The following is a 26,251-nucleotide window of genomic DNA, read 5'->3' on the forward strand; positions in this document are numbered from 1 at the left end:
CCTATATATAATGAAACCAAAGGATGGAGGTAAGTAATGGTCTCAGCACATTGGCGTGGGGAGTATAAGGTCACAGTCCCGCTACTGTCATGTGCAATTCAATTATTAATACTAAACAAGAAATGAAATGTCTATGTTCACGAATATCCACTGATACGATCGAAAATGAAAATGTTCACGGAAACTTACAGAATCTTCCCAATTTTGCCTATTATACGTGTTGGTGCTCTTGGACATAGCCATGTTTACGTTCGTGATCAGCCGAAAGCTAAACTTGTCTTGTTTACATGAATGTCGTACTCGTCGGTTCACACAGAACGTTTAAAAAAAAGCCTTCATATATTATTTTCATATTCCAAAAATAGATAATAAAAAGATATTTATTATAAAATTCTTAACTACTTCAGTGAAATAAACATACATTCTTTTTATCAGTATGACTTTAATCATTAGAACTTGACATTATATCAACATATTTACATGCTGAACTATACCAGGATGAAACCTAGAAAAACTAGTCTGTTGACTCTGTTCAGAAATAATAAATTGATAATTTTCAACAGAGAATCCAACACTTACAAGTCTTTATGTTCTACATAATTATCAAAAAGAATTAAAAAAATTTTGGGAAAAAATAAAATCAAAGATACCAACAAGACCTTACAACTTTAATCATGAGCTCTACAAGTCTTTTGTAAAGAACGACTCATGAAGCTACTATATACTACAAAAACAATTAAAATGCAAAAGAAAAACAAAATAACTGGAAAAGGTCAGCACAAAAATTATTCAAAAGTAAATAATACCAGTGGCAAAATACCTTAGAACGAAAGCTCTATTAAAAATTGCATAAAAGATATTTGCTACGATGATAAAAGTAGAAAACAACATTAGAACATAAGAAGATAGTGAATGCAAGGCTGGGTTTCACGAGTAGGCAAAAGAAAAAAATATATATACTGTAGAAATATAGAAGGAACAGGGAGCTTTACGAATGATAAACCCCTTATAGGAACTGCTTTTAGTAAAGCTTTCGACTGAGAGAATGGAGGTGTTAATGGAAGTTTTAAAAAAAAAAATACATAAACCACAAGCAAATTATGGGTGCAATTACAATGTTACAAACATTTTTCATGGAAACAACAGATATTTGCTTAGGGGAGGGCTTATAATAAGAAATGGAAGTTACAAATGGAATGAAATAGGCGATGGACAGGCTACACCAGTCTTTGAGTTACCACACATAATTAGGCATATGGTCTAAAGACAATAGGAAAGGAAGAATGGTTTTAGACCCGATTTAATAGAGACAGGGTCAATATTCTTTGCAGACGATGCTTGGTGATAGCAAAAACCATGGAAAATGCAAAACTCAATATCCATATTCTTGTAAAAATGGGAAGATGGCAATTATAGATAAATAAAGAAATAGCTACCTTATGATATGCAATATGAAAGATAACCTAAGCCACATAGAATGAATCTGCTTCATATTGAAGGTTCTTAATGACTTTCTTCTTTACCCTATTGATTTTATTTTGCCATATTCTACTACTTTTATAGTCCCACTTACCCTGGATGACTCTCAAGTCCTGCAACTTAAGTCTCCTCTTTACAAATGTGAAAGTCCAGAATTCCTCCCGTCTGACTACTCTGTTTATTCTTCCTACACCCATCCATTTCAATCACTATATCCAAAACATTATATTGTTCCTTTACATTATACTTGAAATAAAACAAAATACAAATTACGGTCATGAATGCAGTTCCTTCACTATCTGAGCGTGATGTGATAATATAATATAATGACTTCCAGATCTCAGTATTGATGAATTTTTTTAACTCTGTGGGATTCTTTTCAAATACTACACAGTAATATAGAAGCTTTATTCTAATTTTAACCATGGTAAATTGTGGAATGATTTTCCAAAATCAGGTAGCTGAATCGGTGGAACTTCAAATGTTCAAACTTGTAACGAACGTTTTCTTGTTGAACAGGCTGACACAAGTCTCTTTTTATAGTTTATCTATGAAAAATGTATTTTAACGTTGTTACTGTTTTTTAAGATATATTTCAGTTATTCGTCATTTCTCTTGTAGTTTATTATATCCTTGTTTCCTTTCCTCTCTGGGCTATCTTTTCCCATTGGAGCTCTTGTGCTTATAACAGCTTGCTTTTCCAACTAGGGTTGTAGCTTAGCTATTAATAATAATAAAAATAATAATAATAATAATAATAATAATAATAATAATAATAATAATAATAATAATAATAATATTGAATAGTAGCTACGTGTTACTCAATACCTCAATCAAACTAGCAAATACAATTAATCAATCATTTCGACAAACTGTAAAGTTCATCCTACTCCTTAAGACGCCACAAAGGCGTATTTTTATATTTAATAGAAATAATTATTTGATAAGGAGAATGCACTCTGATAAAATATCCTCTTAAATATCTTATAAGGGACAATACATACATGCATATATATATATATATATATATATATATATATATATATATATATATATATATATATATATATATATATATATATATATATATATATATATATATATATATATATATATATATATATATATATATATATATATATTATTCATTATCCTTAAAAGGCCCCCCCCCCAAAAAAAATAAAAAATCTTTAAGTCCGTCCACCCTCATGACTAGAGCGTTTGAAGGCGATATTATGGAAATTCAGGTAGGCTTTTCGAACAGCAACCCATAAATCCTTTGAACGCTTTTGGCGGGATATTCCAGTTCTCTGATTGGCTGTATCTTCTCAGCTGTGATTGGTTCTTGCCTTTATTTACAGATTCATACGTACACATCTAACATTGTAGCCAGAACTCTGTAAATTATTCCTTAGAAATGATGTATCTATTTCGCTTACGCATTTGAACAATATTCCTTACCTATTATATTATTAAATTAATAATACTATGAGCTTGTTTCCATAAAAATTGTAATGTAAGTGTTAATTAGTCCACAATAAGTACATTTTACCTCTACCCAGCTGAACTCATTCATAAAATACAAGACTGCATGACGTCATCTACAGCCACCACTCATAACAGAACTAATAAGCCAACGAGAGGACAAATATCTCCCGCCAAGGAAACGCATAAAGTGAGAGGGTTTCTCTGACTTAAGGGCTCCTGCAGGCAAACTCAGAAAATTCACCCACGTTATTTTGTTCAAATGCTCTCTAGTTAAAGGACTTTTTTCGTCTTACTTTCTATTTTTTATACATACAACAATGACATTCAAGATCAATTAATTACCAATGTAATAACAGATATTTCCAGCTAAAATGCATAAGGCATGTGTGTGTGTAGATTGCCTTACCTTATATAAGACACGACAAGAGAGTCCTCATCTCCATTATGACCTACTGATGCCGAACGAATCAAAATCACACAATTATATAAAAGATCAATTTTTTACTAAATTTGTTTGGAATTTGTTTCCACAAAAAATCTTAAGTTTTAATTTATCTGAAATATGTATGTGTACTGTTGGTATTAAACCTTACAACGACGTATATCCTAATCTAAAAGATAATGATCTTTCCAATTACATTTTACTTGAAATGTAACAAAATAGGAACTAAAGTTGTGTAGTTCCTTTACTATTTAACTCGATATGATGATAGTATTTATCGTGTTACTCAATCAATACTTCAATCAACGGATTCAACGCAAAGAGATTGTATCAGTCATTTAGACCAGCTGCAAAATTCATCCTACTCAATATGACGTCACAGACTTATTTTCTTAATATAAATTATTTTGGTAATCACAAATTATCCCTCTAATAAAATATTTTATATAAAAAACATCATAACAGGAACTGTTTTTGTATATTTTGAAGAAAATATATCTCTTATTCACATAGAAATAAAAAGAAAATCTCCAGCTCCGTCCCCCCATAGCTAGAGCGTTTAAATAAAATTTTGTGGAAATTTGGGTAGGTTTTTCAAACAGCAACTCATAACTGCTCGAGATGCTCTTTCTTTGCGGCGAATTCCAGTCCTCTGATTGGCTGTCTTCCTTAGCTGTGATTGGTTGTTGCCTCGCTAACTACAGCTTCACAGACAAACACACGCACATCTAACATTGTAGCCAGATCACAGTCAATTATTCCTTCGAATATGACTTATTTATCTACCATATACCCTTCAACAAGATTCATTATCTATTTATCAAAAGTTAATAAGCACTATAGGTTTATTTCCATGAAAAAAATAATTTTCCTGTCCTAATTTATCTAAAATAAGTATAGATCTTTTACCTCTACCCCACCTAAATTCATTCATAAAAATACGAATGCCTGACATCACACACACCCGCCAATTAGAGTTGAGAAAGAATCAGCCAATGACACGGCAGTTATTTCCCACTAAAAATGCATAAGGTGAGAGGTTTCTTCTGATTTATGGGCTGCTGTTGGCGAAAGAGTTAGGTTCATGCGAGGCATTTCGTTCAAACTCTCTAGCTAATAGGGGTCGGGGCCGGTTGTTTCGCTTCGTTAAAAATCTGAGTCATTTCATCCAAATGCTCTAGTTAAAGGTCTCTTTTATCCTAATTTATTTCTATACATATCACTATGATATTTAAGTAGCCTGAGTAGAATATTTCCTTATTGGCATATCTATTAGATATCAGTCCAATGTTCATCACTTTCAAACTTTCCCTTCAGTAATTACACTTCTCTTTTAATAACCATATTAAGGATATATCCATGAAAATTTATTTTTTTTTTTGTCATAATTCATTTACAAAAAGTATAGATTTCTTTTCACCACTACTCATTTAAATTCATTCATACAGACATGATTGCAAGACGTCACATAGGCCTACAACCATCCATCAATCTGAGCTGAGAAAGAATCAGCCAATGAGACATCAGCTTTTTGATGGTAAAATGCATAACGTGAATCCTCTGGTTTTATAGGATGCTGTTGGCGAACGAGTTAGATTCAAGCCATAAATTTCGTTCAATCGCTCTAGCTACGATGTGGTTTTCATAGTTATCCATATATCGTATATAACGATATTGTAACTAGCCAAAGAAAAATATTTTATTATATCTTTTACATATTATTCAGGTGTTTGCCAATTACAGACTTTCCATTCAGTAATTAAGGTAATCTTCTAGGAGTGAGAAGGCATATATGATTTTTATATAATTTTTATCGTCATCATTAGTTCTATCAAAGTCATTATTATTTTGAATATTTTGTATGACAAGGTTGAGAATTTTGAGTTCATATTTATTGAATTTATGAAAAAAAAAAACTATCTCAAGCCAGAAGCCCAAAAAGAATATAGCAAATAGCAATGTGTAGAATACATATAGACATGAATTTCCTTTTTAATGTTTGTTTTGTTATAAAAATTATTAAAATAAGGGCCGAAATAAAAAAAAAAGTGGTCTTAATCAGGTTAGGTTAGGGTTGGGTTAGGTTAGGTTAGGCAGTTATGTTTAGTGAATCATGGGAGGAATTACAAAAGATGATAGATTTGATTTGAGAAAGCTTAAATGTAGGACTAATATGAATGAGTAAAACTAAAATAATGTTCAATGAAAATGCAAAGACAATAAATAAGAGTTATGGATGAGCCTCTAGAGATTGTTAATGAATATACTTACTTAGGACAGACATTAAGTGTTTCCCCAGGACACGAGATCGAATTAAAAGAAGAATAAACATGGGATGTTGAACATTTGGTAAACAAACTGAGATAATGAAAAGTAAAATGTCACGTTTTCTAAAAAGAAAAGTATTTAATGAGATGGTCTTACCCGTATTAACTTATGCATCAGAAACTTGGAGCCTTACTAAAGCCTTAGAACATAAGTTAGTTACAACTCAAAGAGCTATGGAAAGAATAATGATGGGAATAATACCATGAGACAGAAAAAAAAAAAATATGGATACGAGAGCAAACTAAAGTAGAGGATATTCTAACTTGTGAGAAAAGGAAATGGACATGGGCAAGGCATATAATGAGAATGACAGACGATAGATGAGCATTAAGAATAACAGATTGGGTCCCTTGAGATTGTAAAAGAAGTAGAGGAAGGAAGAGAAGACGATGGATCGACGAACTAAGGAAGTTTGAGGGCGCGGACTGGCATAGACAGACCATAAACAGACGCAAGTGGAAGGACATATCTGAGGTCTTTGTTCTGCTGTGGACTAGTAACGGGTGATGATGATGATGGTGATGATGATGTACAAACAGAAACCTTCAAATTTATGATAATGATATGTAATATTTGTAATAACAATTAAAAGATTGAAACATTGAATTTATGTAAGGTATAACGATGAACTAGATTATGCTAGTTTTCTTTTATGCACTTTTAACGAATTGGATGCTACAATTTGATCTTTCTCAAAATAGGATTTGCATCCAGAAATAGGCAGAAAAATTATAACCTCTACAGATACAATCATGACAACTAATAAAATACAGTAACTTTATGTAAAAACAACTGATTTAGAAAAAGTTATTTTCTAAAAGTTTTCTATTTACTATTCTTCTACCACTGTTCTCTCTCTTTCTCTACCAAAAAAAAAAAAAAAAAAAAAAAAAAAAACTGCCCAGAAACCCTATAATCTCAACACATACAAACATGACTCATTCATACAATGAACAGATATTTTGTAATCTTGATGAATACCTTCACAATAAATGTCACTTATTCTTAAACAGTAATATAAAACACTAAAACTCATGAAATATATGATTTATCTATCAGAAAAACTATCTCTCTTTGAACAGATATATCTGATTTTATATGATTGAAAATAAAGATACTGTAAAGCATGAAACATGACATGTTCTATTTCTAAATAAATCTTAACTTCCCATATCTCTGTCTCTCTCAAATACACATAAACCAACAAACAAACTATCCTTAACCCTCTGGTGATCCGATGACGCAATGATGTGAAAATATTTATTGCCGTAAGTAATCCAATGACGCGAATTTCCGCGTTGTATATAACTTATTTTCGTGTGAAATTTGGCGTAAATACTCGCATCACTCAAGGAAAACGAAACTCACACCGTGAGTGGGCAGATGGTTGAGGGACATGTGGATCCTAAAATAAAATGGGTAGTAGCAGCTCATGCGTGGCAAGCCTATGCTAATTTCCAATTTGACCTATTTTTTTAAATTTACGCTCTCGTAGAAAATTTTTCTAGGTGGGTTTGTGCATTTGTAAATACAATAACTACAATATACGTCTCATACTATACATAATTAGAAAGCCCATTCTTTGTAATTTTATATGGTATATAAAACAATATAAAAGTATTAATGGTTTTAATTTATACAGAAAATGTTATCATAAAACACCTCCAAGAAAATTGCAAGACTTACTCCGTTTTTAACGGTAAATTGCTCAATATTTTTTCAACAATACATGTATTACTTATCTACCCATTTTATTGGAAATTTAATCAGCTTTACAATCGTGTCTTTAATTTTTCCTTAGCATTAATTGTTACGTCGTAACAATGAAAAACTTCAACATAAGTAGGTTAGAAAATCTGAAATTTTGGTCCCCCCAAAAAGCTATTTTTTATTCATTTACACCTCACTTACTAATACATTTATTGGAAAAAGGTTCCATCCACATGAAAGTTATACAATTCTACACATTTTGCTTTTTAGAAAAGCTCCTAAAACATAATTATTGTATATTTCATGAATTTCTTTAAAAAAAATATTTACAATTTCTTTTTTTTTAATTTCACGTTCAACATGCATTTTTACATTATATTTTTGCATTCCAGTTATGTTTTTTTTTTTTTTTTTACATTAATACAAAGTTCAATCTTTTGCCAACAAAAGGCAACAAACCAGAAGCCTTAATCTGTCATAGTTTGGATGTACTGTAGTATCTTTTTTACAAAAACTTATGTTTGTGAACGTCATTTTTCGTCTGTCTATATGTGCTGTACCTCACCCCGACTTGTTTAAGGGCATAAGAGTCAAAGGGTTAAAGTGTAGAAAAGAGGCACTTTTGGAAACAGGAAAAGTAAAACTCTAGATGGCATCCCCTTCGTAATCAGTCTTGTCCAACAATGTGCTAGTCTTGATTAGTATTAGTCTGTTTCATCATTATTGTACACTCTTCAAACATAAATATCGATAATTAAAAAATCACATTCACAGGCATCGAGATTCAGACAAATATTGCTAGCAACTCCTGCTTTACCTTTAGAGTCATATTCTGCTGGGTAAAACTCAGAACCAAGTTTTTGTCCAACAAATTAAGATGGGAGTCACCAGTTGAAGACCAGACGGGAGAACAATACTCAAAACAATGTAGAATAAAAGTATTGAAATATTTCTTAATAATAGATTGATTACAGAAAACCTTAAAAGACTTTCAATAAGCCAATTTGATGTGGAATTGAAGAATAAAGTTATTGTATGTGTTTCTCAAAAGTAAATATTTAATCAAGAATCACACTTAAAATTTTAAGAGTTGTATATAGTTAAAGAAACATTATCGATGCAGAGAGCTGGATGTTGAGGAGTCACTGTTCTTGACCTAATTACAATCATACTTCAATTTTTGTTAAAGATCAATTTCTTGCTCTAAAACCACATACCACATACCATGTGTATATACCGTATGAAAAGTTATGGGCCCAGAGCACCACCCTGTGGAACACCAGATATCACATTCCTATACTCACTATAGTGTCCATCAACAGGAACTCTTCGCTATCTATTATTTAAAAATTCAATAATGATGTTGAGAAAAGACCAACCTACTCCCAACTGTTTTATTTGAAAACAAAGGCCTCATGATTAACACAGCTAAAGGCAGCACTAAAAATGCCTAGCAACAACTTTAAACCAATAATTCGGTATTTGATTTGTAAGCCGTAACTGGGCATTTTACTAATCTAGATACTGTATAAGCATTTAAAATTTGTATGAACAAAATGCCTACAAGGGTGTCATCTACAGCATTTCTTATACAGCACATTGTTGATACAGTAGTTCTAATGTTTCTATGCAATCTCCTAAAGATCTAGTTGCACTGCTCTATGCTTTTTTACTTTTGATCCATTCTCTCTGGTTTCTTTCAATCTGTTTATTAAAAATCCAAAACTTTATCCTTCTCTAATCTGTCTCTCATTTGAGAACAGATCCTTCTGGTGAATCTCCATATAGGACCACGTGGTTATGTCACCCTAATTTATAATACTGTAACACCCTAAGAACTCAGGTAATACTATGAAATAAAAAAAGTACAGTACAGTATTTGAGATAATTCATATCATGACGAGTCAGTATTCTATGGGGCCTCATGGAAAAAAAAAGGTAAAGTTCTCAAGGTAAAACATTCTACTGCAAGCCAACTCATATTAAGGCACTGTCAGAAATAAGCTATAAAAGTATCATACTGAATAATGGTGATATGTTACCTAAGGTAATTCTTTTAAAGTTTATTTTTTTGTATTTTATTAGCATATGCCCAACAGTTGAATTAATATAAATCCCTTGCCTTATCTTCGAATAGGCTACAGTACAATCATTACTATTTTCCTCAGTTAATGTCACTAGACAATATACACATAACCTCTGATTATTCACCTTTCTCCTAAAGATCTTTCATTAGATCTTTTAGGTCATTTTCCCATCCAATAGCTTTTATCAGTCGTTCCACAGAGCTTGTAAGGTCTCCGAGTAACATGTAATCATTTTCCCGTGTACCAAAGCTACCAACTAATTCTCGGTTAATAAGAACTCTTGGAGTCTGACGTTTAACAGCATCAGCTATTCCCGCAAATGGATACACCTGAAAAAGAAAATATTCTTTAGAGCAGCTACATAGGATTGATGCTGTTTACGGAGAGTAGGCCCGTTACTATTTTTCTTATACATATTCACAGTCTTCCATTAAAAAGGGTGACTAATCAGATGAACATGACACATTTTATTTTTTGAATGGCCTTTCAGTGCTCAAATATTTGCACCTTGACTATAGTGTAATGGAATATTATTGTAGCATTACATTAAGAAATAACTTATGGTTTACATTTTCATATCTTTCTTTCCTTAGATATTTTTTATCAATCAGATAGTTACTACATTATTTTACTAGATACTGTATTATAACAAATTTGAAAAGTAACTTTTATTTTTCCCATACAAACCTGAGTCCATTAAAATAGGGTATCTTCAGCAGGGCTAGAACCGTTGCTTTCATTATTGAGATAGTTAACGACAAATGGCAAGAGTGGACAAGTAGCCTCAACCACTCTTCTATCAGACTCTTCACTTTTGAACTTCAGCTTAGGACTGAGAAAGGTGGTGGAGGGGGGGAAGTTTAACTTTAAAGGACTTGGGTTTGTATAGCTCGGAAAAATACATATTACTTTTGAAATTTTTTATTTGTTCCTACACGTTCACAGACCATGTGTCCTTTAAAATAGGGAGACTCACTTATTGGTGTTATGAAGTTACCCTAAAACTGAACTGTTTTTTTTTTCCCAGGAATATGTCAATCTCCATCGTCCCATAAGGGAACGAGGTGACTTCAGCGCCCTCCTATCAGCCATACATATTATTACTAGCTAAGCTACAACCCTAGCTAGAAAAGAAGGATGCTATAAGCCCATGGGGCCTAACAGGGAAAAATATCCCATTGAGGAAAGGAAAGAAAGAAATAAAATATACAACAGAGAAGTAATAAACAATTAATATAAAATATTTTAAGAACAGTAACGACATCAAAATAGATGTTTCATACATAAACTAGAAAAAGAGACATGTCAGCCTGTTCAACAAAATGAGTAAACTGATAGGGCCTGACCAGTATGTAAAAGCATCTCTTCTCAATTACAGTACAACCTGATGCTTCATCTAATGAAGGATTGGATAAGGTCTTGGAGGAGCCTATAGGTCTGCATGATGGGTCATCAGCAGCCATTACCCAACCCTTCCTGGTCCTAGTTTGATGGAGGGGGACTTTGGGTGCTGATCATATACATATATGGTCAGTCTCTAGGACACTGTCCTGTCCCTTGCCTCTGCCAGTCATGAACAACCTTTAAACCTGAGGTAGTGGGACAATGAGTTCTAGGGTTTGGCCATGAATTCAGGCTCAAAACTAAAGGAAACTTCCATACAAACCTCAGCACAGGTTATTACGTAAGAGACTGCGCAACTTGCCTAATCTCTTTGTTGATGCTAAGGCTTAGACAGCTTGAAGCACTTCATGATCATAAACAACTCCCACAAGGAGGAGAGTTCTATGCCCTTCACTCGGAACACAGTGTTGGAGGCTGAGGAGTAGCCTTTCGCAGCTGTGACTAAGAGGCTTTTCTCACACTGAAAACACTGTAGATGAGGAACTCTGTGATCTGCGGAATAGATGTTCCAACTGTAAAAGTAAACCTTCTGTGACACCAATCACAAAAGGTGGTCCACTTTCTCCAGTAGCCATCTGCATAAGAACGTTGCAGGTACCCAAACATCTCCTGCACAGTCCCTTTTGAAAAGCCTCACACTCAAAGATGCTGGATAGTCTCCAATACATTGGTGGTACCTCTGAAGGTACAGCTGACCGAGAACAGTGTTTCAAAGGGGTTATTCTTTCAGGACCTCAATCAAAAGAGCTAACAGAACAGGATAAGTTGTGGCTATATATGAGCCCCCAGGGTCATTCTGAGCCCTGGCATGGTCAATACTTGGTTGATCATCTGGTAAATCAGGGTGAATGGGGGCAAGGAGTAGGCAACCAGATAATCCCATGGATCTCTTGCTTGAGGGTACACTCGGGCACACTATTCTATCTTATTTCACTTCCTCTTGTTTTGTTAAAGTTTTTATAGTTTATATAGGAAACATTTATTTTAATGTTGTGAAAAAAATTAATAATAGTTGGGAAAAATACAAACCATTTCCACATATAACAAGCTTGGGTTATATATGTTTTAAAATAACTCTTATTATCAATTCCCTTTTGTCATAATGTCTGATATTTTGCCCCAGTACTGTACTAGAATGATTTTCCATATATTCACTGTAACGATTTCAATTTTTCTTAAATAGGTTTACATAGTTTGCAAGCAATAAATCTATTTTTCTTTTGTATAACAGAAAGTCATGAATAGCATTATTTATATTTTTAAGGGGTATAGTTATATTTTTTGGTCCTACCCGTTGTCTGACCACAATTGTTTTTGCAGCACGCCCTACTCTCTGTATGGTTTTTGGAGAGGCAACCACAAGTTTAGTCAAGACGTGGCACAAGTAAAATGATTGCAAGGGTGCTGTATTATGTCCGAGTCTGTTTATAGGGTTAATTAGCTTGATAAAAAAAAATGATAATGTAAACATTTCTGTCCTGCTACATGAGTCACTTCTCAAACTTGGTATTGACAGTGTGTTCTGACAGTGACCTATCTAGAGGTTTAGAAAAACATTTTAAGGATCAAGATATTGCTACTCCACATCACCAGATCACAAAAGGTGATTCCATACTGGAACTTAGTGATGGATAGTTCTTTTAAATGTTTGCCCCAGAACCAGGTGAACGTAAAGGGGCCTAAAACCGTCTTTTTGCGGAAGACCACAAACTTTTAAGTGTCATAAACATTAGTAGTAAACTGGAACTATTGAAATGGCATATTGGTACTTGCCCAAATAGATACACGGTTAGGTGTGTCTTTGTTAATACTTGTACTGAATAGGAACACTTATGAGTGTCCCCCCAGTGGAAATCTTGATTGTGTAATTTGTTTATCTTGTTACCCGGATGCTGAAGTTTTACGTAAGGGATGTTAATTTTGTCTTTGATTATTTTGATTGATACATTACGGTATTCCTAACAGTTTTTCAAATAAAATGTTATTTTCATTAGTAAAATAAATTTTTGAATATACTTACCCGATGATCATGTAGCTGTCAACTCTGTTGCCCGACAGAAATCTACGGTCGGGATACGCCAGCGATCGCTATACAGGTGGGGGTGTACACAACAGCGCCATCTGTGAGCAGGTACTCAAGTACTTCTTGTCAACAAGAACTCAATTTTCTCCTCGGTCCACTGGTTCTCTATGGGGAGGAAGGGCGGGTCCTTAAATTCATGATCATCGGGTAAGTATATTCAAAAATTTATTTTACTAATGAAAATAACATTTTTCAATATTAATCTTACCCGATGATCATGTAGCTGATTCACACCCAGGGTGGTGGGTGGAGACCAGCATACATGTTAACAAAGAAGCTAAGTATCCCGTATTTCATTTTATTAGTTATTCAAAAATAACATAAAATAAATAAGTACCTGGTAAGGAAGACGACTTGAACCATTACTCTGCCTTTATTAAGTACGTCTTCCTTACTGAGCGTAGCGGTCCTCTTAGGATGCTGAACGACTCTTAGGTGCTGAAGTATAAAGGGCTGCAACCCATACTAAAGGACCTCATCACAACCTCTAACCTCGGCGCTTCTCAAGAAAGAATTGACCACCCGCCAAATCAACAAGGATGCGGAAGGCTTCTTAGCCGACCGTACAACCCATAAAAAGTATTCAAGAGAAAGGTTAAAAAGGTTATGGGATTATGGGAATGTAGTGGCTGAGCCCTCACCTACTACTGCACTCGCTGCTACGAATGGTCCCAGGGTGTAGCAGTTCTCGTAAAGAGACTGGACATCTTTGAGATAGAATGATGCGAACACTGACTTGCTTCTCCAATAGGTTGCATCCATAACACTCTGCAGAGAACGGTTCTGTTTGAAGGCCACTGAAGTAGCCACAGCTCTCACTTCATGTGTCCTTACCTTCAGCAAAGCAAGGTCTTCTTCCTTCAGATGAGAATGTGCTTCCCTAATCAGAAGCCTGATGTAGTAAGAAACTGAGTTCTTAGACATTGGAAGAGAAGGCTTCTTGATAGCACACCATAAGGCTTCTGATTGTCCTCGTAAAGGTTTTGACCTTTTTAGATAGTACCTAAGAGCTCTAACTGGGCAAAGTACTCTCTCCAGTTCGTTCCCCACCAAGTTGGACAGGCTTGGGATCTCGAACGACTTAGGCCAAGGACGTGAAGGAAGCTCGTTTTTAGCAAAAAACCGAGCTGCAAGGAACATGTAGCCGTTTCAGATGTGAAAACTATGTTCCTGCTGAAGGCGTGGATCTCACTTACTCTTTTAGCTGTTGCCAAGCACACGAGGAAAAGAGTTTTTAATGTGAGGTCCTTAAAAGAGGCTGATTGGAGAGGTTCAAATCTTGATGACATAAGGAACCTTAGGACCACGTCTAGATTCCAGCCTGGAGTGGACAACCGACGTTCCTTTGAGGTCTCAAAAGACCTAAGGAGGTCCTGTAGATCTTTGTTGGTGGAAAGATCCAAGCCTCTGTGGCGGAAAACCGCTGCCAACATACTTCTGTAACCCTTGATCGTAGGAGCTGAAAGGGATCTTACGTTCCTTAGATGTAACAGGAAGTCAGCAATCTGGGTTACAGTGGTACTGGTTGAGGAAACTGCATTGGCCTTGCACCAGCTTCGGAAGACTTCCCATTTAGACTGATAGACTCTGAGAGTGGATGTCCTCCTTGCTCTGGCAATCGCTCTGGCTGCCTCCTTCGAAAAGCCTCTAGCTCTTGAGAGTCTTTCGATAGTCTGAAGGCAGTCAGACGAAGAGCGTGGAGGTTTGGGTGTACCTTCTTTACGTGAGGTTGACGTAGAAGGTCCACTCTTAGAGGAAGAGTCCTGGGAATGTCGACCAGCCATTGCAGTACCTCTGTGAACCATTCTCTCGCGGGCCAGAGGGGAGCAACCAACGTCAGCCGTGTCCCTTTGTGAGAGGCGAACTTCTGAAGTACCCTGTTGACAATCTTGAACGGCGGGAATGCATACAGGTCGAGATGGGACCAATCCAGCAGAAAAGCATCCACGTGAACTGCTGCTGGGTCTGGAATCGGAGAACAATACAACGGGAGCCTCTAGGTCATCGAGGTAGCGAACAGATCTATGGTTGGCTGACCCCACAGGGCCCAAAGTCTGCTGCAAACATTCTTGTGAAGGGTCCACTCTGTGGGGATGACCTGACCCTTCCGGCTGAGGCGATCTGCCATGACATTCATATCGCCCTGAATGAACCTCGTTACCAGCGTGAGCTTTCGATCTTTTGACCAGATGAGGAGGTCCCTTGCGATCTAGAACAACTTCCTCGAATGAGTCCCTCCCTGCTTGGAGATGTAAGCCAAGGCTGTGGTGTTGTCGGAGTCCACCTCCACCACCTTGTTTAGCTGGAGGGACTTGAAGTTTATCAAGGCCAGATGAACCGCCAACAACTCCTTGCAATTGATGTGAAGTGTCCTTTGCTCCTGATTCCATGTTCCCGAGCATTCCTGTCCGTCCAATGTCGCACCCCAGCCCGTGTCTGATGCGTCCGAGAAGAGACGGCGGTCGGGTTTCTGAACAGCCAAAGGTAGACCTTCCTTGAGAAGAAAGCTGTTCTTCCACCACGTTAGAGTAGACCTCATCTCTTCGGAAACAGGAACTGAGACCGTCTCTAGCGTCATGTCCTTTATCCAGTGAGCAGCTAGATGATACTGAAGGGGGCGGAGGTGGAGTCTCCCTAACTCGATGAACAGGGCCAGCGATGAAAGTGTCCCTGTTAGACTCATCCACTGCCTGACTGAGCATCGGTTCCTTCTCAGCATGCTCTGGATGCATTCTAGGGCTTGGTTGATCCTTGGGGCCGACGGAAAAGCCCGAAAAGCTCGACTCTGAATCTCCATACCCAGGTAGACAATGTTCTGGGATGGGACGAGCTGGGACTTCTCTAAATTGACCAGGAGGCCCAGTTCCTTGGTCAGATCCATAGTCCATCTGAGATTCTCCAGACAGCGACGACTTGTGGGAGCTCTTAAAAGCCAGTCGTCTGACGGAGCCGGACACAAGATCATGGTACTGCTGCACAGTCTGTGAACTGTCAACCATGGGGAAGCGAGGAAGTACAGCGACAACCCGAAACTGTCTAGACTGTCTGGGTAGTACAGACAACTCCTTATCGGGTTGCTGAGGTTGCCGCACTGCGTCACAACAAGTCACCTCTGCTGGTTGTTGAACGTCTTCCCAGTGACACACTGACTCCGTAAAAAAAAAAATCCTCTATCAAGGACTAAGCTTGGACTGCATGTCTTGCAACAAAGCTCAAGGTCTATGGGAGCAGGTGTGGCAACAGACGGGGTTAGCGACTGAAGCGGAACCATTTACCCTCCCTGGAAGCATGTTATGGTTAAATAAAAGTCCATAGGAGGCTAAGCAGCTTAAGGCTCCTCTCCAAATGACAGAGTCCTCAAGGGAATATCAGAAGGAGGGAGAACAGCACTTTCTCATCTACAGGAACCATATCCGAGAAAAGCTAAGTTCTCTCAGTGAGGGTTTCACTGGTGCAAAAGCAGCAGACCAGAAGGCAACGTTATGAAACTGCTTGACAGTCTGTGAACTGTCAAAAACTGAACTGTCAACCACAACAGGAGCGTGAGGACATACAGCACTGGTGTATAAGTAGCAGACCAGAAGGCAACGTCATGTAACTGCATGACAGTTTGTGAGTTAGCAACAACCAAAGATGTGTGGGGAAGCCTCAACTCCTGCCTGACTAGTTTGCTGCTGGCGAGTGGCGGTAACCAGTGTGTTGCGGAGGCTGACACACCGTGTCAAAACACGGCAGCTTGTGGTAGCTCCCGCACGGCAACGGATAGCTCTGTGTGTGGGAGTCATCATACATCTGGCAGGGTTGACTGTGCATGGGTGAGGCTGCGGTGGGTTGAGGAGCATGCGGTATGGTATGCAGAGCATGCTGTAAGGTATGCAGAGCATGCTGTAAGGTATGCAGAGCATGCTGTATGCAGAGCATGCTGTAAGGTATGCAGAGCATGTTGTAAGGTATGCAGAGCATGCTGTAAGGTATGCAGAGCATGCTGTATGCAGAGCATGCTGTAAGGTATGCAGAGCATGCTGTAAGGTATGCAGAGCATGCTGTATGCAGAGCATGCTGTATGCAGAGCATGCTGTAAGGTATGCAGAGCATGCTGTAAGGTATGCAGAGCATGCTGTATGCAGAGCATGCTGTAAGGTATGCAGAGCATGCTGTAAGGTATGCAGAGCATGCTGTAAGCAGAGCATGCTGTAAGGTATGCAGAGCATGCTGTAAGGTATGCAGAGCATGCTGCATGGGCTGCGGAGAATGCCGCATAGTGCTGGAACCCGGCAGCTCTACAGAACCTTCCCACTGCTGATGCGGTAGCTCACGCATGTTAGCAGATGGTGCAGCAAGAACATGCGTCTGGCAGGGTGGACTGCGCATCGGTGGTGGAGCTCTCACAGGTGGAGGGTGGGAGCAGGCAGCCGCAGTATCTGCTGAGCGCACAACCTCGGCGGGTTGTAGGTTAACAGGCTGCATTGTCAACCTTCCAGCATGATACTCCTGTATAAAGGAGCAAGCTGAGACTGTATAGTCTGCAGCATGGACCACTAGGGTCTATGAAAGACAACAACAAACGGAGCTACTGTCCGTTGTGACTGAGGGTCTAAAACAGCTGGTGCGGCAACAGACGGAGTTACTGCCTGTTGCGGTACCACCTAGCCTCTCTTAGGAGGTGTGCAGTTGTCGTACTGCAGCGAGTCCGAACTGACCCAGTGGCTACACCTAGGCCGTTGGACTTGCGCGGAAGGGACCGACTTGCACTAAAAAGCTGCAAGATTTGATCCATGGTTTCTGCGAGAAACCTCTTCCGCAGACGAGGAATAAATGGGCTCTCTCGTTTTTGTGTGGGTGGGGTGATCACGTCGGCAACGTGTGTAGATACACCCGAAACCACGGAGGGAAACGTCTGTTCGTCGATCAAGGCCTGAGGAACCCATAAGTCCTTCGACATTACTTCTCCCTTGGGCTTGGGAGCTTGTAAGAGGTATCGGACTAGGTGAACAACTGGCACGAACAGACGAACCCTCGAACGCAACACTGTAACACTTTGCGCATATCACTTTATCACTTTTGATTTTCTGTTTGCACTTATTTCACTGAACTCGAAACATTAAGTGGTTTGTACCTGAAACACGCAATCCTATCCTTCATTAAAAGGTAGTAATTGCGAAAACAGTATTACAATGTAACAGAAAAACATAATGAAAGATAAAGAATTCAGTGGCTGGAAAAGAGACTAAACACTAGATCAAATAAACTACGTTTAAAATCTCTCACCGCATAAAGCCTGGGAACAAGAATAAAATTCTAGAAACGTTTTACCTTCTTCCCCTATATCGACTAGGGAGAAGAGCAAAAAACGAGAACAACGTTACCCGCTTGAACGAAACGTTTATCCTCCTCTCTCTCCCTCCGTCTCTATCTCTCTCTCTTGACTTAGAACCTGAGAGATGAGCCCAATTATATATATCGTTAAAAAAAAATTATTTGTTAAAGGAAAGGTTTCTCAAATAAAAAGTTCCTTTATTAGAATTACAACCATTTAAGCTAAGAAAGAATGAACGAAACGCTAGAATCGGTTTACTCTTACTGCAACGTGAAACCGTGAAAAACTCTCTCTCTATCGTAACGATAGAGCGCAAGTTGAACGTTCTGAACGTCAACAACTGCGGAGACTAAACAAAACGTTAGTTCAACTTTGAAAAAGTACGAGACTATCAAAGAAATTCTTTCAAAAACATTAAAATTAAAATAGCATAAATTCTTAAAAGTGAAAGAGAGTCTATACTCTCTTCGACACCAACACTTCCGTCTAAGGGAAGGGTTGGCCATTTAAAAGTGAAAGAGAGTCCATACTCTCTTCGTCACCATAATTAAATCAAATTAATTCCAAAAGCTTGCTAAGCTAATGATAAAGCTTCCTGAATAGCGAAGGCTAAACTCTAGAGCAAATACATCACCAAATCGTGAACAATAACTCCAGAATCAACAGCGTATCCAAGTAGGTCTAGCCGGAGGCACGACAGAGGAAAAATTGAGTTCTTGTTGACAAGAAGTACTTGAGTACCTGCTCACAGATGGCGCTGTTGTGTACACCCCCACCTGTATAGCGATCGCTGGCGTATCCCGACCGTAGATTTCTGTCGGGCAACAGAGTTGACAGCTACATGATCATCGGGTAAGATTAATATTGAAAATTGCCCTTTTGCCTATTTTATGTATACAGCATTTCATTTCAGAACCTCTCACCACGGTGTCTTCTCCTCCACCACTGTTTTTTGAAGCTCATAAGTACAGTAATTTATGATAATTCTTTCCTCCCACACTGTGTTCCGTTATTAATTATAATATTCCCTTTCACCTAATGTTCTTATACCTTTATTTATAATCCAGCTAGCCCAATGAAAAGTATGATAAAAAGCAAGATTCTAGCTGGGTCCCCTTGCCCAGTATAAATCAAGGGGTGGTGCCTAGAGCTCCGTTCTCTTGACCTGTTACTTAGGTTTTTTTGGGTATTCCACCATTGTATATTTGTTGTGTAGTGAACGTCGGGTTGTGGTCGGCATTTGGACACTAGGCAGTTCGGGTGCTACCTCTGGCCACAGTCCGCAAACCACTACAATGTCGTTACTGTTCTTAAAATATTTCATTTTTTCCTTGTATTCTTATTTTCCCTACTAGAGCCCCTGGGCTTATAGCATCATGCTTTTTCAACTAGGGTTGTAGCTTAGCAAGTGATAATAAATATAACAATATTGGAAAATGTCTTTAAACACTGTCCATGTGATGGAGTGGAGGAACAGAACACCAGGAGCTTCCTTCTTAACCATATGGTGGAAAGGTCAATTCATGGTAAGCCCTATAAAGCAAGAAGCCTTACTGCTATGCATGGATGTAAGGATCAATCGGATCCTGCAACCTACCCCTGGTGACTACGCTTGTCTACTAGTACATTTCTCTTGCCCAAATTGTACCTGGCTGAGAACTCCACAACATGGATTGTTGGCCAGATAGGCATCTACTTCATCAATTTGCCAAGGGGGATGTAAAATGTGGCTCGTTATTGTTGATGTAAGCTACTGTGGTAGTGTTGTTGCTCATAAACACTACCAAGTGCCTCAACAAACTTTTTGGTATAATTACAGTGCTAGGAATGCTGCTTGTATTTCCAGGATGTTGATGTGCAGGCACTTTCCTTCTGCTGACCCCACACCTGACATGATTGGGTCACCCATGTGTGCATTCCACTCCTGCTTCAATGCATCTGAAAACAGTTGCATGACCGGTGGCACGGAGCCTGGTGGGAATCGCATGGTGAGGCTTCCTTCGTTCATTCATCAAGTTAGATTGGCCAGTGCCTCCTGTCCTGCTAAAACACAATGGATTAGGGAATCCATGGAGGGAAACCAACATCCTTCAAACACCAATGAAAAGATATCTGGTGGAGACTCATATGGGGAATAAGCTTCTCAAATGAGGTAATGTGGCCGACAAGACTTTGCCAAAGTTAAGCTGGGAGTACTGTCTTTGATAGAAAAGATTACACTACCTCTTTGAGCTTGCTGATACAATCGTCCTTATGGAAATGCTCCCGCTGCTGATGTGTCTATCAGCATGACAAGATACTTCAACCTCTACTTGGGCATGAGATTTGACTCTTTCCAATTCACCATGATCCAGATCATGACTAAAGGAGAATAGGCATTCTCAACCCTGTAGCAACTGCCTCTATGAGAAAGCCAGGATCAAACAATCATAGAGATACATCAAGATACATATCTGCAGTGAATGGGCCAAGCTGACACTAACCGGAACAGTTGAGCTAACAACTGGGTAACAGTGCAAACTCCAAAACTCAGGTTCTTGAACTGATGCACTGGTCCATTGATGAAGAAGTGGAGTTACTTCCAAAACGATTGATGAATTAGTACGTGGAAGTACTCGTCCTTCGGATCCATTGAAAGCATGAAGTGTCCTCCTTTAATCCCAGGAGTCCTATGAGATTTATTGTGATCAACTTTCAAGGACTTCTTCAACCTCATTTTCTTCTGCTTGAGAGTAGAAGCACCAGATCAGAAGGAAAAAAAAGAAAAAGCAGGAGGAAAAGCTGGAAGACGAAGAGGATGAGCAGATTGAGAACAGGCCCAGGAATGTACCCAGAGGAGGTTGTAGGGGCACTATCAATGATCAGCCTCCCCTTCAGAGACAGAACTAACCTTTAGGCTTTCGAACCACCAGACTGAAAAAGTAAAGTGTACCTTATTCTCAGTGAAGCAATTTTGTGAGCACGGTATTGGGCAACTCTCCTGGATCTTGTCTCCAACTGTGCCTATGCGATGGAACATCTTGGTGCTCGTAAGAGTGCTGAGAGCAGTCTAGGGGAAGGTCAGCTGTTCTTGTTCCTGGTCACAAGTGGGAACTTCCTGGCATGTGGACTGGCCAATCAGGGAAAGAACAGGTGACATACAATCTTGTTCCCTAACCTATGAGTGCATGGGAAATCTCAAGTGACCCCGAGTCATGAAGTGATTAATCATGAGGTGACTGATCATGACGTGACTGATCCCGCCGTGAACGATCACAAGGAAACTAATCACGAGACTGTTCTTGCAATATCCTATCACCAAGTGACCCATCCCACACAGACCAATCATGAGGACACTGATCACACTAATGAGAGGGAATTTCTTTTCACTTGTGAAAGTGAGGAGACCAATCACTGGTTCCTTTTACCCCCTGGGTTTATGGAATCCCACCTTGAGCCAGTTTCTTTCCCTTCCGAACTGAAGTATCTTTAGGAAGAGGGACTAAGGTATACCTCGAGCAACCAGGAGAAAAGAGAGGAAAAGGGTAGTGCCCTTCATCAGACAGCTTCCCTGTCTGGGTCTATTCTTGGTACTACACCATATCTCATACTTAAGCAAGGAGAAATCAGTCTTAGTCTCAAGGAACTCCTTTTGATTATTCTTCAAAGACTTCTTCGATGATCTCTTCTTCTATTTAGCAGTAGCAGCATCTGAAGAATCTGACAAAGTCAAGGCACAAGAAGAGGCAGAAGAACTAGAAGAGGAGGAGCAAATATGCCTATTCTTTTTGTCATCCTTCTTCGAAGTTAATGTCTTGTGTGCCAACGATAACACTCCCATGAAGGAAGGGGCCACAAGGGCCTCTTTAACAGAAGATGAGATGACATGAGTAGGGGCCCCACTCTCCAGTGCCTCTACAAGTTTAGCAGGAGATAGAATAGACATAGCAGGGGAAGCTTTATTAGTCTTGGCAGAGGCCATCAATTTCAGAAACTTTCCTGCCAACAGGAATACCACAAATGCCCCAAAAAGGCCACAGCATCTTTAGGTCCATGTCTTGGTCATTGTCGTCAGCCTATAGCACCATAAGCGACCATTGAGGAAAAGGTGGAAGAGTATTACATTCACTAGGAGAAGGTGATACTTCCTCTCTTCCTGAGGATTGGCTCGAAGAAGAACAGCGACCTCCTTCCATCCATGAATTACTCCAGAGAACCCAACCATAGAGGAACCTGGAAGATAAGGAGCTATAAACTTTCTTCAGCACTAGTTTTGCTGTAGCTAAAGCCAATTTTGAAGTGTCCTTCTTAGCACCTTCTTCTTCTTGGCAAAATCTACCCACTCCAAAGGAGGCCATGACGTGCACTCATCACAGAGATGACTACAAAATAGTCATGGCCCTGCTAAAATCATAAAAATGATGGGGATCAAAAGCCACACCTGCCACATCCACACTTCTTCCCAGGTTTACCTATACACAGTCATATGCCTGGTCGATTAACATAATAAAAATTATAGAGGTAGTACAGTAAATGTGTGCGTGTACTGCTTGTGGATAAAGCCAAAAGTGCTAGTCTTACTGATTGACAGGTGGGTTGGGATTCCCCATCAACCACTGCTAGTTATAACTACTGTACTTTGTTGAATCTTAATGTTTATTCTAGGCTCACTGCAGTAATACTCCTACTATTAAAGGGTGATTGTTTTTATTTGTTTAGGAAAAAATTCATACCTGTAAGTAAAAGAAAAAGAATGAATAATCTTATTATTGGATGCAGCTGTAAATCCGTACTAGTTGAGGCCAAAGACAATAGATAAGAGTCTGTGACAGAAGAATGGGAGAGGCTACTCAGCCGAACTCACCACCTGTCGTTAACTATCTCGTTAACAAATTCAACGATGGTTCCAGCTCCACTGTAGGCAATCCTTATTTTAAAGGACAAAAGGTTTACATATGAGTAGAAACTAAAATTAATCTCATTGATAATCTTGCTTATTAGGTGTATAAGTATCATCATTCTCCAAAACAGAGCTTGAAAACAAAATATAAATCATTTAAATTTTTTCTTTATTAGAAATGGAAAAGCTATGACAATCAGGTTTTCATTTTCAGATTTTACAGCAGTATAATGGAAAATAGTATTCCAGAATATAAAATGCACAGTATTTTTCAAAAGCCTCATAATAATTTTAAGGCAAAAATTAAATGTTTCTAATTCAACATCAAACAAAAAGATAAAAAATGGGATACATTATCACCTATGCCATTTACAGTACTACACCAACTGATTACATGGTGGTAAAATTATATGAAAATTTTTTTGGATTCACCTGAGACATTTAAAACATCAGCAATACATATTTTGAAAATGATAATAATATTGTTGAAACCAACATTCAAGATGTTGGAAATGACTGACAGACCATTACATGAGACAAACAGTCAAATGCTTTCATCATAGAAAGATGGCAATAATAATGCAGTAATTTCCTTTGTGCCTGTTATGTTAATTTGGGGTTATTGCGTAAGGTTGACAAATTATTAAACATTCTAGTGTAAAAAATTAAGAGATTTCTGCTTAAAATTCTGTTCAAAACAGTATGAAGGACATATATTACATCTCTTTTTATAAAGAATGTACCATAACTGTAAGCTGTAATGGATTCTTAATTATCAACTGCAGTGTTACATGCATTCCAATGTCAGTCATGAAATTTCTTTATCATAGGATATTTCAACCTGATTCTTCATGGGTTTTAAAAATATAATTCTATAGCCAAAGCATGAACATTCAAAATTTTTACCACAAAGATTTTATTTTCTAAAGAAGCAAAATTAAAGATTTTACTGTAAGGTGTTCCATGACAAATCTATACTGTATATGAAGATTGTGTTGTATTACCTCCAATGATGTCCCTATAACAAGAAGAAGATCAGTAAAGTGGACTTCTGTATGATAATCCCAAAACTGAGTGGGCAGATTCTCACCAAAGAAGACAATATCTGGTTTCACTTTACCCTGTAAAATGGAAAAGACAAACATGTTTAATATTCATACCAAGTAAGAAATACATAAAAATTAATTGCTATTTTGGTTCCTCTTATTATTTTGATTAAGTATTGATACCTCAGTAAACTTGAGAGATTTTTGTAACTTCTGGTTTCCAGAAACTATATATGACTCCTTACAATTAGGAGATGTGATCAAGTACTACAGTATAAGTACCTATATGAAAAACTTTTAGCTTTTCCTTAAAAAGCGATATCCTCAATTAAGGGTTATGAGATGGTCAGTCGTCACACTCCAGGCCATGTATGCAAATAATTTGTGATTGGACAAGTTGCCGATGGACATTTCCCTGATGAACATTTGAGTAAACAGACATTTCACTGGCAAATATCTGACCAACAGATATTTTACTGATGGACATTTAGTCAACAGACATTTCACAGAAATATATGGTAATGGGCTAAACGGACATATAGTATGGTCTTTTAAATTATGCATATTATTTCTATCTTTTTGTAATTGCTTTATAAAAAAACTATAAAATCTATGAAAAGATATCATTGTATGATGATGAAATCTTTATTACACATACAAGTATACCAATGTATTAAAGATAACTATAAAGTAAATGGTATAAAAGAACCATAAACCACAATATTAAAAGATTGTGGGAAAATCCTCTAAAGAAATCAATAATAATATATGTATATTGATGAACTGGCCTTTACTTCAACAGAAAGTCAAAAAGGTATTTTTCTACAGAATGTAGGCAGGTATATAACTGACTATACAGTATAGAAATCAAAATGATTCTGAGAATAAGTTTTACAGCTATATTTTGTATGTGAGTTAGAAAAACAACAATTTTGCCAATCGTCAATTTGGCTAAATCCAATAAAAGGGATTTTGACGAAGGAAAAATCTATTTCTAGGAAGAGGCCTGTGACGCCCGGTGAAAAGTCCTTCTTTGTACCTTTTCTAATATAAATCTTCCAAATATGTATACTAGAGAAAGATAAAAGCATGGAATGCAGAGGTTACAACCCTCGCGCGAACACCTTGTAGGTGTCGTATATTTAACAAGGGCGTGTGAAAACCACTATTCACAGGCTGTCTTCCATTTAGATAATCCCTTCATCAATGGGGAGGGCCGTGACAGGCCCTAGAGAACACAGTTGGACTACCCCACCGACACCTACCACGCACACTCTCTAGGACATCCTTCTGTTTTGGACTTGCCAGATAAGTTGGTAGTGTTTTGATAAGTGTTTTTTCGCAAGTGTTTGTCGTTAATTCAACATGACTGACGTTGCTACTTCACCTTTACCAATGTTAAGTACCATAGTTTGTTTTGACAGTTTTTTGCAGTACCGGGCATTTGTTCTGTTTCCAGTATTGTGGATTTGAGTTTTGGAAGCGATTGGCCTGCCTCCGTATCGGAAGCCATTTTGAGTTAATCTTGCCCATCTGGTACTCTGTCATCTAGGTTATATCACTTACGTTTCATGACCTATTTTATTATCATTATTTATTATTAGTTTTTAATATGGTATTTATTTGCTAGCAAGTCCAATTTGGACCTACGAAGAATAGCGATTTAGTCTTTGTTATAGTTTTGTACTCGCCTCAGGAAGGTGTTCGTTTTAGACTATATCTTTGTTTATTTGTTACGTTGTCGTTATTCTTCGTTCTTGGTTATTACATTTCCTAAGAAAAAAGCAATCAATTTTATTATTTTTCTTATCATATTATTGTGTGCTGTTGGTTTTTTATTATATAACCTTAAGAACGTGAGCATAGAGTGCTCGTTTTTCTGTTCTACTAAATCCAATAAAATATTTGTTGGACTTGTGTATTGGTGAAATGTCAATTTTGCTATATCTCAGTCACTCAAATGTCTGTTGATCAACTGTCTGTCAGTG

The 26,251-nt window shown here is 37.8% G+C and overlaps 2 protein-coding genes across 3 annotated transcripts in view; both read right to left on the minus strand.

The window, feature by feature from the left end:
* LOC137641489 (pre-mRNA-splicing factor RBM22) overlaps positions 1-301 on the minus strand; it is a 66,575-nt gene extending 66,274 nt beyond the window's left edge. Inside the window, exon 1 of the mRNA XM_068374108.1 lies at positions 190-301. Within this exon, the coding sequence (XP_068230209.1) occupies positions 190-243 (54 nt within the window). The 5' untranslated portion in view covers positions 244-301. The remainder of the gene's footprint in view (positions 1-189) is intronic.
* Positions 302-7,370: 7,069 nt separating this feature from the next.
* The window catches only part of LOC137641490 (NAD-dependent protein deacetylase sirtuin-3-like), an 89,359-nt gene continuing 70,478 nt past the window's right edge, over positions 7,371-26,251 (minus strand). The window contains exons 5-6 of one of the 2 annotated variants that reach the window (XM_068374109.1): positions 24,222-24,338; positions 7,372-9,863 (exon numbers count right to left, since the gene is read on the minus strand). In XM_068374109.1, the coding sequence (XP_068230210.1) occupies positions 9,666-9,863; positions 24,222-24,338 (315 nt within the window). In that variant the 3' untranslated portion in view covers positions 7,372-9,665. Of the gene's footprint in view, positions 9,864-24,221; positions 24,339-26,251 lie in introns of both variants that reach the window. The other variant, XM_068374110.1, reaches the window with a different exon arrangement.

The sequence above is a fragment of the Palaemon carinicauda genome, chromosome 5 (assembly GCF_036898095.1).
Source record: "Palaemon carinicauda isolate YSFRI2023 chromosome 5, ASM3689809v2, whole genome shotgun sequence".
Classification (NCBI taxonomy): Eukaryota; Metazoa; Arthropoda; class Malacostraca; order Decapoda; family Palaemonidae; genus Palaemon; species Palaemon carinicauda.